We start from the raw sequence: 14,769 nt of genomic DNA, 5'->3' as shown, positions 1-14,769 counted from the left end.
AAAAAAAAAAAAAAAGACAACTTTATGATGTCACTTTTCTTTTAGAATTCAGTTTTTTTTTTTTTGGTAAGAAGAATTCGGTTAATTCACTTATAGCAAAATGAGTCACATGGCAAAGATAGAGATCTAATCCTATCTTAAATAACAAATGACATTTAAAATATATTCTAATTGCACATATACAACAGGGGAAAATAAGGTTGCTAGGCTATGTGGCATAGACACACTAAGGGTGAATTGATTGCCTCCCCCCCCCCCCCCCGCGACCCTACCCCCAAAAAAATGAAATGAAATTCCCACTGCTTTTGGATACCACTGTGTGCTCTCTGTCGCCCAATGCTATTCCAAGTGCCATACATTCTGCCAATGATCTCCCTCCCTATACAAAATCCTACCTCACTTGCATACGATTTTCTATTCATATTTTCCTAGTTTTGATCCAAATGGTCGATTTTGATTGGTTTTATTGGTCAATCAAAAAACCAAAACCATATACCAAAAGATAAGAAGCTCAATTGGTCAAAATTTTCAATTAAAAAAAGATTGGTCAAATTTTAGTTTGGTTCGATCGATTTAATTGGTCCGGTCTCATTTTTTAAACCCTATAGATGATTGCCTTAGGAGTGCAAGCCATACCAAGCCTGGGTTTGACTTTGAATGGATCAGATTTGTTGAGTTTCTCAACCTACAGCAACCCAATTTACAAACCCTAGTTCATGAAATTGAAGATGGCTTCCATAGCAACAGTGATATTTTTTTTAGTTTGGGCATAATAGTTGGTTATTTTTACTTATTTATTATTGGGCAAAGACAACAGCATGGATAATGGACTCAACTCTATTATGACTTTCTTATACTATTCCAAAAATTTATTAGAAAAAATAAATAAATGGTCAAAGCGGGGCTAAAAGCCTAAAACAAATAAATAGTAAAAAGGAAAACTTTTAGATTTTATTTTTTGATAGAAAGATAAGCTTCTAGATGAGTGATAGATTTTATTACTATTTAGACAGTTGGATCTAGCGTAAGTCCAAGTAAGATTGATACTTCGACCCTCTTATCCTCCACCCTTCTTGATATAATAATAATAAGAGTGGCCTAGTGAGGCTCCTTGTTGTCCCCTTGTGGGTTTCGTATCCGGTCCTAGTGTCGGTTTCTATACAAATTTTATACAATTATATTTTTGTGGGGAGAAAGAATGCTATCTAGTCATAGTGGTGTCAATCGGTCGGTTTGGATTGTTTTGATTCGATTTCATCAATTTTAGTGTGAGAATGAGTAAAATTGAAACATGAACCAATAAGGATGCATCAGTTTCGGTTTCTTATCAGATTGATTTTGATTTAACATATAAATATATTCAAAGTATGAATTTTTTTTTTCTCTAATCTTATTAGGTTATATCGTTTTTGGTCTGATTTTTAAGTCAATTTGGTGTCTTATAGGTTTCAATGTGGTCTAATTTGGTTTGAGTCTCACAAAACCTTAACCCGAAACATGATCCAGTAAGCTCATTGATTTCAGTTCAGTTCAGGCTAGGTTTTGACACCCTTACCTACTCCCGTGGTTGTTGCACCAGCATAGAGACCAATGGGAGTGTAAACCTAAGCATCCACCAGGAGGGTAGGGTGGTCATTTTGCCACTTCTATGTCTAGGTTTAAGAGCGCAAACTTGGGTAGCATTATTTTCTCCATTTTTGTGTGTTTCTCCTATTTTTATATTATACTTGAAGTGATTCTTTTTCTTAAACTTTCCATTTTAATACCTCTAAAATTTATTTCATAAGAAGTTTTAACCTTCTTTTATTTGCCCATTTTCTTATCCTTGAAAGTTATTTAATGTAGGGTAAAAAAGAGCTTCAAATGGTTGATGAAAGTTATTTAATATTGCAGTTTTTATGTGAAAAAGACTAGATTTACCCTAATTAAAAAATTGCACCATCTTGAAAGGACGAAAAAGTATTGTTACAACTTTTTAATTAACCACTTTAATTAATTACAATAAGATTTTGTGTGAAAACCATCTGCAGCCGCTAAATCGGGTGATTGGGAGCCCATTAAAGTGCGTATCCAGTTGCTCACTGTACCTCACTGCCTGTTGCAAAGAATGTGGACTCTTAAGATTTTCCCCATAAATAAATGTTGTTTTTACCTCAAAATAACCGACTTTGCATCAACCTTAATAATACTTTTTTTTTTCTTTTTTTGGGAGGATCAACTAACACTATGTTTTCTAAATCACATGGACATTTTTTCTTGGGGGTGGGTGGGTATTGGTTTGTAAGGGAAACAATAGTTTATATTATTCTCTCAATATTTAATAAGAAAAAATAGGTTCTTTGAGCCGTCAGGGAGAATACGCTAGCAACATCTTTCTCTATCTATCCTTCTCAAATGAAATGATCTCATTGCCCTTCTATATACAAAATCATTTCATCTTACACCTCATTGGTGTACTCCCTAATGCCACTTGTTCGAAGAACTTTCTCCTATATTTAATAAGACATGCATGTTTTACGCCATTCAGTTTGAATTTACGCCATTCAGATTGAATGAGATAACATCACCATTGGTGAAATTGAGTCAAATGGGAGAAAAATTGTTCAATAACTTGTTTTATTAGAGTAAAGTTAATGTAGAGTAAGCTATTTTTAGATAATAACAATTTTCATTATGACATAAATTTTGGATGTATTTGAACGGAAAGTTTAAGAAAAAGGATCATTTCGAGTATAATATAAAATCAAGAGAAACACACAACTTGCATTACATCCACTCTCTGAGTAGGCTGGTTTCCTTAGTTTAGGGTGCTTTCCCTTAATTAATCAATTTGATTTTGTCTGTTGTATCTATAATTTTTCTCTTTTTCTGTCTTTAATGTATTTTCCATTCGTCTAAAAAAGGCACACACAAAAATATACATGTATGTACACTTGTATAAAATTTGCATTGGATGGGTTGTATTCTAGATTTGGCCTTTTTTAAAAATAGTATAATCAATCCTCTTCTGCGAAAAATGGATCACAGGGCGAAGATAGAGATTTCATCCTGTCTAAATGGCAAGTGAAACATATTCTAATTGCACATATACGAAATCATACCCAACTTGCATAATATTTTACTACATCATATGATCACTTCTACCCTAAAAAAAATACATGACAAGACTGGTATATATCATAGCAAAAAAAAAGATATATATTTAATTAAGGAAAATAGAATAATAAAACTGTTGAATTTGAGAGAATAATTGAACTGTTAACTATGTTTTAACAATACAAATGCTGATCAAAAGTATATCTTTATTGCTAATATTAAGGGTATCAAAATTTATTTATTTATTTTTTTTTTGGTGGGGGTGGCAAATAGCAGGTCAAACTCACTGGATTGGTAAGTTTGTTTTTTTTTTTTTTACTCAAAAAAAAAAAAAAAAAAAAAAAAAAAAAGATTGATAAGGTTTGCAAACCACAAAATCTCGATTAAGCCCGACACAAAATGGTTCTTTATTGGTCTATCTTTTTAGTCTTAATTTTATACATAAAAAATAAAGGAAAAACCCTATCGCTCTGACATAGGAAACACCCAAACTGAGCCTGACACAAAATGACCTCACTACCCTCCCCCGCAATGCATTGAAGATGTTCCCATTAGCCCTCTCATTGGCCTGTGCATCTGACATTTCCTATGATAAACAGGTTTCTTGCACCTAAAAATAAAATATAAAAAAAATAATAACATTTATTGGGTTTTATCGGGGCATTTGATTGTTTATTTTTTTTTTTTTTTTCTTTCCCAGACCAAATTATCGTTTCGAGTTGGTGTCGATCTGTTAATAATTTCTTTGGCCACTTTGGGTAGTACAAACTCTAGCATGTGTATGAATCCTAGTGTTTTTTCTTTTTTTCTCCTAATAAAATAATTTCTTTACCGGAGCAAGTGATCAGGTCAAATTTAGGTTCAACTTTGAATCAAAATTTGTTAATTTTCCCAACCGAAATCAACCTAACTTACACCCCTGATTCATGGGAATGGAAGAGTGCTTCAAAGTCAATTTATGAACAATATGCAAGTGATAGAAACATTAGGGTCATTAATGTTTATGTGAAAATGACTATGTTTTCAGTTTAAGTAGTAAAAGAATTAAGGCATAATTTATTTATGGGAGAGGCGGAGAGGGTTTCCTCAAAAGTAGCGTGGCTCATGTGTTAATACAGAGCCAATAGAAATATGCATAGAATTGATAGAAGCATTAATTGGAGTGGGATTTTTGTCTTTCATGAGAGATAGGACCGTCATTTCACCCTCTCTATGTCTGGTCAAAGAACCACATTGATTTTCAAGTTTCTTTTCCCTTCACTTATTTATTATTGGGAGAAATCAAAAGCAAAAAAAGGATAGACTCTCCTCCATTATGATTTTTAAGATAATGATCCTATAACGTAATGTAGTTTCTTACCAATGGGGAGTGGGAACATGGATTTAAGGTATAGAGAATGGATCAATTATATAACGTATAGGTATCAATCACCCATACTTATATATCAGCTTGATAAGTGACAAAGTATAAGGAAAAATATGAATGTGAGAGAGTATACATAAGAATCTGTACATTTGCATTGTGGTAATCTTTTTCTCATAAATATATATTTTTTTATTTTTTCATCTTTCTATTTTTTATTTTTTTTATTATTTTATTATTTTATTATTTTATTATTTTATTTTTTTGATAAAGTTATACCGAAAAGTTAGGGGGTAAAAAAGGGTTTGGAAGGGGAGGGGGGGACAAGCTTATACCAAATTACGGTCATGATTTGACTTATCATGAGTACAGACACAGAAGTTGGAGGTTATGATAATGATATTAGTGCAGGATAGGATCATAGGAATCGGTCTGAGTCGATTGACTCAATGTAAAGTAAGAGTTAATAACGATTCTACGACTCAGTAAAATAGGTTGGAGCCTGGAGGACTCGGGGGGCCTCTATTTATGGATATTACGTTACGTGTTTGTTTTAGTGAATCTTCTCCGGCCAAGCCCAGGCCCACGTGTTATGTTTTATGTTGATGTCAACCCTTTTAAATCGTTTTCACTGTTAAATTACGATAATATCCCTTAATAATAAGGCCAAATAGCTGGAAGCCAGGAATTACGAATGGTGGGGGGTTTCTTTTGGGCTTAGGCCCACTCTCCAAAATAAGTCCAATTCTCGTCCCCACGGCCACCACCACCAACTCTTTCCTCTACGGACACACACACGTATCTTCGTTTCTTTATGTTTAACTGACTGAAAGCCAAGCAAAGTAGAAGAAGAAGCCAAGATTGAGGGGGCTCATGAGTTGTGGGCCCCACTCAGCATATTATGCAAAGATCGATCCATCAATTGGGGGAAAAGGGAAGGGGGGGAGGACTGGTTCACCCTAATGTCGGGGTGTCAAATTCCAACTCGAATTGGTCGGACCGACCGTTACTATTACTATACTTTTGAGCCATTTATATAGAAACCATGAAACCATTTAATAAATGATTCGATTTTGATTTCAAAATTGAGATTGAATAGTTAAACGGTTTAAATTGAATGAAACCATTTAACTTGATGGTAAATCGTTAAACTATTAATATATACATAATAAATATATGTTATTCAATATTAAGTTGGCATATATTTCAATAGAAAAAAAAAGTTTATATTAAATAACTATTAAAAAATATATATAATAATAAACAATTCAATTCAATGTTAAAGTTTACATTCATTTCAATAAAAAATTTAAGATAAATAAGCCATTTGAATAAAAAATTAGAAAGCATAAGAAAACCATTTATAAATGATTTCGGTTTCAATATTTTATACCGTTTATTAGAGGTTTGATTTGATTTTACCTAAAAAACTCTTGCATTGAACTGCTTAATATCCTTAATTACTTTGAATTGTGCTCTCAAGAGTTTGGTTTTTTGTTTATTTAAAAATCAGTATAAATCAAAATCAACTTAGACCACGCAAACCGAAAATAGAATCAAATCCTAGGGCCCGTTTGAAAACATTTCAAGAAACGAGTTTTTGTGTCCAAAAACGACAAAAACGGAACAAAAAGCGTTTGATAAAACTGTTTCGTTTCACTTGTTTTCAGAAATAGAAATTGAAATTTCTACCTATTTATGGTTCAAGAAACGACCCAGGCTATTTGTTTCGCCGTTTCTATAAACGACTCGTGGCCATTATTTTGCTGGTTACTATAGACTTCTAGAAACATGACTTATCAAACGCCTTCAATTCCATTTTATTTCTATAAATGAAAATTTATGTTTATGTCTTTTCTTGAAATAGAAACAGAAAAAACGTTTTATATATATATATATATATATGGTGATAATAATTCCCTATCGCACCATTTTACCCTCAATAGATGTGGTGGTAAATGGTGCATGTATAGAAGACATTTAATGTAAATGGATGTGAGAGTGTGAGATGGAATCTATTCACCAGCACCAAAGGGATCTTTTTCCTTTGAAGAGCATATCATAAAAGACCTATTTAAAAAAATATGGAGAAAGAATAGGGTCAATTTGATGTAGACAACATCAACGTATGGGGTCAATGGGAGGGTGCGTAGGAATACCTTTGGCACATTGGGCAGGGGAAAGTATGGTCCTTTCACGCCCGCCCATATCTAAACTTTAGCAATATCAGATTTACTGGGATCTTTCTCCTAAAAATTTAATATAAAATTAGAATCGAACCAAACCTAAATCAAACTTCACCTTAACAGTATGACTTTTTCATTTTTTTTTTTAAACCCCTCTCATTGGGCAGAAACTGTTGTACAATATTTCAAAGATACTAAGCAAATGTTGTTGAGAGCAACTCCATTTAAAAATAGAGTGGGACCCCTCACATTTTTATATATTCTAGCATGAAGAAAATATCAGCTCAACTTTGATTTAGCCCAATACATGCTTAAAATTAATTCAACTCGATCAAAATCAAATCAAACCAACTCATTGAAGCCCCTTAAAAATTGACCATATCATGTTGAATCAAAAGGTTTTACCTTCAATTTCATTAAAAGAAAAAATATGTTATAGACAGATTTATCTCACAATTGATTCCAACAAAGATCAACCGATATGCCTGATCTGATAAATTTTTCTTTTAAACCACCCATACTCTAATATAACTATTGAAATATTAAATCCTCTCCTACCTATAACTATTTGAATTACGTACAAAGACGGGCACGCTGCAAGTGGGCAACGTGCCCGCATGTGTATTCCTCTTTCCTCTTTTGGAAAAGACCCTTTTACATTTCTGTGTCTAGCCATGTAATTAATTTGTGCCATTAACTTACCCAAAACTAGCTTTATTATATAAAATAGTTATAGAAAATTATTAAAAAAAAAATTTAAGAGAAATAAAATTGTGTTAGGTCAGCTGGAAATCGGAATATACGTTTAAGGGAGGGGTGGAGTAGGTGACCTGAGCTCTTTATTGAAGACGTGTCACGTATGATGAAATTATGAATCAGTTATTATTACGGCGGGAGGGATCCAAGGGGCCGGTGGTTGGAATTGGATGGTTCGGTTGCTAACAAATTTATTCTCTTTACCACCTCCTCATCAGTCCCCCGATTATCCATTCATACCACAATCACTTCATGGAAAGAAAGATTTTTGTTTCCCACACGGCCGCCTCAAGAAGAATTTCCTTTTTGCATAAAAACTTCTTTATTTATTTTTATTATTATTTTTTTTTAATAAAATTTATGAGAGGGAACACCCTTTCACCGATGAAAGGGTGAATGATGGGATTGTTCAATACAAAATATTTAATGAGGAGAGAGAACGTGAGGTTTGTAGTCATAGGTGGGCTGTGAAAGGGGATGTATAGAAATTTGCCCATTGGTGTGTGGGCTTTGCTTATCAAAATTTTTTTTTTTTGTTGGGGAGCATGTCTCCCATGTCTGCAGTCTTATGCATCTCTTTTATCCTATAAGATGATCTCTTTAACTTTCGTTGTTTGAATCGAAAGGGGGGTTGATAATTGGGTCCCTCACATATATAGGAGCCAACCTCTCGGATCATGAATTCCCTTGCTTGACCGAATTTCATAAAACAAGGGGAGAAATATTCTTGATATTACATTTACGTGGTCTGGTGCTCTGGATCATTGATTTATTTACTTGGTTGATTGATCAATTAAGGGGGATTTTTTATCTTTTATAATGGGTCAAACCAATTATTTCGTTGGGGTTGGATCTAGGCGTAGGAGCCATGCTCTCAAACAGTTTTTTTCATAAGTGTAATTAGAAAGAATATGACACTTTTTTTTTAATTTCTCTTTTTCTTATTCTTATAAGTTATTCGATCTAGTTTTCTGAATAGAGGTGGGAAAAGATGGGGTCACATCTGGACCATCCCATCATTCGGATACTAATGAAGGTAAACTTAGGTCCAAATATTTTTAAGTCATGGGTAAAAATGGGTTTTCATAAATTATTTCAAAATGAAGTATCATCATGTCATTATATAAAGTTTCGTTGTCTTGTAAAATTTTCAAGTACATATATATAAAATGAAAGAATTTAATATCTTAGACTAAAATATAGGAAAGTAAACTTATAAAGTATTTTATGCCTAAAAGGGTATCAATAAGAAATACCCAATAAAAAAAGGAATTAAAGTTGGACCAATCCAACTGTTTGAAACCCTTATAAATATAGAACTTTAGGGTCTAGTCTACCCTATTTATATAAAAAGAGAAAGAGAATGTTCTCTACTACGGAGTCCCTGCACCAGTGTGAGGGGCCAAAAGAGAAAGTGTGCAAAGATATCAATAGGAGTGGCATTGTGTATTTCAAAGGGATAACCATTTTTTCCCATAATAAAATTAGGTAATTTTGAAACCTAATTTTTCTTGATCACAAAGATCTGACCCCTTCATTACCATGAGAAAGGTTTTTTTAAAGTAAATAATTATGACACAAGAATTCCATCGTAAGATCAGATCACTATTGCAAGGAATTTTTTTTTTTACCTAGTGTGGACAAACAAAATTTAATCCTCCCTTTTATGTATCCTCTCTCTTTCTCTCTCTCTCTCTCTCTCTCTCTATATATATATATATTTATATAAGGAAACATATCGTTGAGCCGCTTTGGTTTTGTATGATTTCTCATACAGACTTTTTTTTTTTTCTTAAAAAATAATTTATTATTCTTTGTTAGAGGGTGTAGGATACATTAGCAGTTCTGAGAATTCAAATTGCCCCTTTAGATTCAAAGTGAATTGCAATTTCTTGACAAAGATCAAATAGGAAACGTGTGAATTCTTTCTAGACAAGTAATATTTCCAATATATAACTATATCATTCAATATTCATATAGGAATCAAGACTCATTTCTCGTTTGATATTAAATATTTAAAGAGAGAAGGGTTTCCTTTGTCGACAGTGTGGGAATTATCCCATGCCACCTCAATTGCATATAAGAAATGATTTAATCAACAAAAAACTAGTAGAATTACTGAGGAAAGAGAGTGTCAATGCTAGTACTTATGATTAGAACTGCGAAGATGTGAGAAAACATCCTCTATACTCTTGGCATGAGAATCATTTTTCTAATATTTTGAATGTTGATCATATAATTAATTTTCACTTTTTCTCACGTTAATTAGACTTAGTCACATATAAACATAAATAATAGATTATATTAGGTAATTAGGGACCTCTAGTCCTTTATTAATGCTCTCTCATCTTATTTGATTTATACTCAATCACATAAATAAAATTAAAATAGATTAAAAAATAGAAAAAAAAGAATAGTGTGTAATGGACAAGTGGCAGTCAAGAACAGAGATTGGTTAGTTAACTTACCGACCTATCTATAAAGACAGTCAGAGACACGTGGTTGGCGTATAGATATAACTCACGATATCTCATAATCCTCACCGTTGGTATAGAATAATATTGTAATATTAGAAAACCAGTCCCAACTCCCATTTGGGATAGGACAAAACAAAGTGGAGACTGGATTTTTTGAGAGATTTGGTATGGGTGGAATTGGATAATTGGACGTGGGGAATGTCCATTTCCAGCCGAACCGGTCGGACCAGTCAAATGGAACCAACAGAAAATGAAAACCGAATCAAACCTACGATACTGAAAAATATTATAAAATAAAATAAAATAAAATAAAAAAGATGATTTTTTATTGTCACGAGGGTATATTCTAAAAAGGATTTTAAAGTGTCTAGGGTTAGGCTAGGATGGTCTGTTAATATTTTTTTTCTCTCTCTCATCGGAGTTACTTCACAAAAACTTGCCATTGTATGAAAAAAATGAAGAACAAACACAATTGGAGAACGTAGTAGCATTGCATGGAGAGGACATCGTCTAGATTAATTACATGTCAAATTTTTTAGTTTAATTCAATCAAATACCATCTTTTGTATTGGCAAATATCTTGTATATCTCCTTGCATTTGTACCAATATTTTAGGCATTACAGTGCACTCTCTCAATTTTGTGTGGAACATATGGTTTAGATTAAAAAACAATAAAAAATAAAACATTTATATTTAGATTATGATTTTTGTAAATATCACCATATGTTTATTTGTAATAAAAAAAGTTAAAAGGGTTTGGTATGGGTTGGAATTGGATCATTGGACATAGAGATGTCAATTTCTAGATCTGACCGACTGAATACAAAATCAAATCAAACTTGAAAAAAAAAATCCATTATTCTCTATAGTAAGTATTTTTATAGAATAACTAAAATTAAACTGATAATAGACCAACAATTACCCGATAAGAGTACGTTAAGTCAACACAATACAATAATGATACAAGAGAAAAGAGAAAGAAATCACACACACAAACACACAACAATATTCCGTGGTTCATCAAAGATGGGTTCTGTCCTTAATCAAGTGATAAACCAAAATTCTACTATTCTGATAAAGAAATTACAATTTCTCAAACACATGCACCTCGTTACGAGATCACTTTTTATATATAGTGTTTTAAGATACATTACAATATTATAAATAAAAAAAATAAAAAATCCATAAAGTAAAAAAAAATTACCCTTAGTAAAAATGTTTCAAAACTTTTAAATTGTACTTGTTAGACCGTTGGTTTTGAAGGAAAGTGAACAGTACTATAATAAATCAGATTTAAACGGTTAACATCAATGGAAACCAATTCAACCCGGTTTAAACAGAACCGAACCAACGGGTTGACACCTCTATGAAGATGAATCATTCAATGTGGAATGTATGGGACTATGCGCTTCTCTGCACAGTGCACACGCTTTGCCCACAGAAGCCTTTTTAATAAACTCCGTGTGGTACTGTTACAGGTACTTGCCGCCAAGACAAGGTCCAGCTGACCTGGTTGTTGCTGAATCAGCATCAGTTCGTTAATTAGTGCTCAAGGGTATTTACGTATTTTCACAAATTTATATATTTTAATGAGGAGAAGAGAAGAGAAGAGAAGATACTTTAACTCTATTTTAATGGTGGGAGCTTCGCCAACGTAGACAGCTTTCTAAGGTTTTTTCTGGTTTTTTCTTTCAAAATTCTGAAAGCAGACGCAAAGATGGAAGACTTCAACTGACACGTGGAAGTGTAATCGCATCTATCAACTGGGAATCGACTGTTACAGACATAGAAAGAGAAGTTCCAAATTCCAAATTTAAGAAAGGATCCCACGAAGACATGAAATACGCAAACGATTTGAGATTTTTAGAGAGAGAAGGAGTAACTCTATTGGGAAACGGAAACCGATGCTCATGAACCCCACCGAGTTATTATGACGAGAATCAATTCGTTCTGGGAGCATAAGAGAAAGCGCAAAATTGCAAAATCTCTCTTTATAACTTCTCCGCTCTTCTTGTGATCAGCTTTTAATTGTTGTTCATGTCAACAGTTTCGATGTTCTTCTCTCTTAGATTCGATCTCTGCTAATTCTTTTCTGCATTCACAAACCCATCATCTTTCTTGTGTTTTTTTCCCCAATCTGGTCTGTTCGTTCGGCAACAATGTCGTCTGGGTACCCAGGCGGTGGCGATTTTTACAACTCTACCGGGATCGGCGGTGGATCGGCTGCGATTAACAATGGCCAAGTTCGGTATAGATCTCAACTTGGAGGAATTCTTCGTGATGTGTCTTCTCCGACGATCTTTCCACGGAGAACTGAGATGGTTGCGAAGCGACCGCTTCCAGAACTAGATATACAGTACCACCTGCAACAACTGCAACAGCAACAGCAACAGCAACATCAACATCAACATCAACAACAGCAGTTGGGAGGAGGTGCGTTTCTAAGGTCCGTCAAACAGAGGAGTTACCACCATGCGTCTCCCATATCTCCTCTTTCTCCGGGCGATTTCTCCCCACCGGATGCTCCTGCTGCGCCGTTCACTTTATCAGGAAGGTACGGACTCCCCCTTGTGCAACAACTTCGGCCGCAGTCCATTAACCCCAACCCCAACATCAACCATCACCAAAGTAACGTCCCTTCTTGTAACCCTTCTCTGTCTGGATTATCCTTGACTAATTCTCTACTACCCAACAACAATAACCGACCCGTGGCTTTAGATTCGGAGCCTGAATCAGAAAAAAAGATGAGAAATCGGCTTCAAGAGCTGGAGAAACAGCTTTTAGATGATGTCGATGAAGACGAAGGAGATGCCGCTTCGGTTATTACTAACAGCAACAGTGAGTGGAGCGAAACCGGGAATCTGATCGGCACCCCCAACCAGAATCAGAATCAGAACCAGAACCAGAACCAGAACCAGAACCAAAAGCCTCTCTCGCCTTCCCCAACCTCATCATCGTCTTCGTCTTCTTCTTCTTCAGCTTCTGGTTCTTCGAAACAGTCTTTTCTTGACGTCGCTGCCGCCATTTCCGAAGGAAAGATTGAAGCAGCGGCGGCGACTCTTGCACGGCTAAAACAGGTCTCGAACGCCAGAGGAGATCCGGAGCAGAGGCTAACGGCTTACATGGTGTCTGCCCTCCAGTCCAGAGTCAACCCATCTGAGAATCCTCCGCCGGTGGCGGAGCTCGGCAGTAACGAGCACATGATTGCTACCCAAATGTTGTATGAAGCCTCCCCCTGTTTCAAACTAGGGTTCATGGCGGCCAATCTCGCCATCCTTGAAGCCACAAGAGACCAGCCCAATAATGTCCACGTCGTGGACTTTGATATCGGACAGGGAATCCAGTACATGAGCCTCATCCATGCTCTTTCAGAGCGACAATCCGGCAAACCCACCACCGTGAAGATCACCACCATCATCGAACCTGGCAGCAATCAAAACGAAGAAGGGTTACGAGTTGTGGGTGATCGCCTGAAAAAGCTCGCTGACAAACTAGGCGTCAACCTAAAATTCAATGCCGTGAGTCGTAGAATCACTGATCTGGACAGGGACTCACTGGGTTGCGACGCCGACGAGGCACTGGCGGTGAATTTCGCGTTCAAGCTCTACAGAATGGCGGACGAGAGTGTATCAACGGAGAACCCTCGAGACCAATTGCTCAGAATGGTGAAAGGGTTATCCCCTCGGGTGGTGACGATGGTAGAGCAAGAGATGAATACCAACACAGCACCGTTCGGAGCTCGAGTTGCAGAGGCCTGCGGTTACTACGGTGCCCTGTTTGACTCACTCGACTTGACGATTTCACGAGACGGTGCAGAACGAGTCCGTGTAGAAGAGTGTTTGGGGAGGAAAGCGGCGAACACGGTGGCGTGTGAAGGAAGGGAACGAGTAGAGCGGTGCGAGGTTTTTGGCAAGTGGAGGGCTCGGATGGGGATGGCTGGATTCGAGGCGAGACCACTGAGTCAACAGATGGCCGACTCGTTACGTGCCAAACTCATATCGCTTACTCGGAACAACCCGAGTTTCACCATAAAGCTAGAAGCCGGAGGGATCTGTTTGGGATGGATGGGTCGAGTTCTCACCGTCACATCTGCTTGGCGTTAAACGTAAAGTTGAAAACAAACAAACCCCTTTTTAGTTTTGTCTTCTTTTTATTTATTTAATTTGACTAAACTGTTAATTGGTTTCTTTTTATTGTACTTGGTGTAATATTATATTATGATTATTACCCCTATATGGAGAGGGGGTTTCCACTTTCCTGCATTGGCAGTCAAGAAACCTTACCTATACTATCATCTTTGTTAGCCACGTGGCAATTTCATATATATATTTGATCAGGGGATGGTTATATGAGGTGGATTGTATGCATCGTCGTTTATGGTGTTGGGCCCTTGTAGCATGCTATGGGTCCCACTTGCGTAAGAGGTTACAGTTGTCTAATGAACCTTTCTGAATTTATGGCAAGAAAGCTTAGGACGTTTCATTAATTTAGTTCTACCGAATCTGTTGTAAACGAGACGAATCTGATGAAAGTAGGTCTTTTGTTAGACACGTGGCAAGTTTTCACCTATAGCGGCAGAACCTCCAAGTGGTGGTTTTCACATTTTAGGAGTTGTTCCAAAGTTCAGTTATCCACATTAATCAAAGTAGGCGGGGTTCATATAATGGACAAGATTTTTATTTTTTGGTAAAAGACTTTTAATCAAGTAATTTGTGTAAAACTCATGGTAGGAATAGAACAAAGTTCATGAATCCATGGATTAGAATTAGGTCAAACTGTCGTATAAAATACTCTTATGATTTTAATGCATGATATCAGTATGATATCAATAAGGATCGGATCGTATCGAGTTTTAATTTACCTAAAATATAAATAAAAAATACCTTTTTA

General features: G+C 35.5%; 1 protein-coding gene across 1 annotated transcript; it reads left to right on the top strand.

Moving 5' to 3' along the window:
• The first annotated feature begins 11,714 nt into the window (after positions 1-11,714).
• On the top strand, positions 11,715-14,231 carry LOC122058148 (scarecrow-like protein 8). Its single transcript, XM_042620666.1, has one exon. The coding sequence runs from the start codon at positions 12,039-12,041 to the stop codon at positions 13,980-13,982; it is 1,944 nt and encodes a 647-aa protein (XP_042476600.1). The 5' UTR covers positions 11,715-12,038; the 3' UTR covers positions 13,983-14,231.
• The last annotated feature ends 538 nt before the right edge of the window (positions 14,232-14,769 follow it).

Source organism: Macadamia integrifolia, chromosome 12 (assembly GCF_013358625.1).
Source record: "Macadamia integrifolia cultivar HAES 741 chromosome 12, SCU_Mint_v3, whole genome shotgun sequence".
Classification (NCBI taxonomy): domain Eukaryota; kingdom Viridiplantae; phylum Streptophyta; class Magnoliopsida; order Proteales; family Proteaceae; genus Macadamia; species Macadamia integrifolia.
Note: the sequence above shows the minus strand (reverse complement) of the source record. Positions and strands in the feature narration are given on the sequence as shown.

Excerpts from the sequence above, each read along its gene's own strand:
- LOC122058148 (XM_042620666.1), top strand. The coding sequence starts at position 12,039 with ATGTCGTCTGGGTACCCAGGCGGTGGCGATTTTTACAACTCTACCGGG.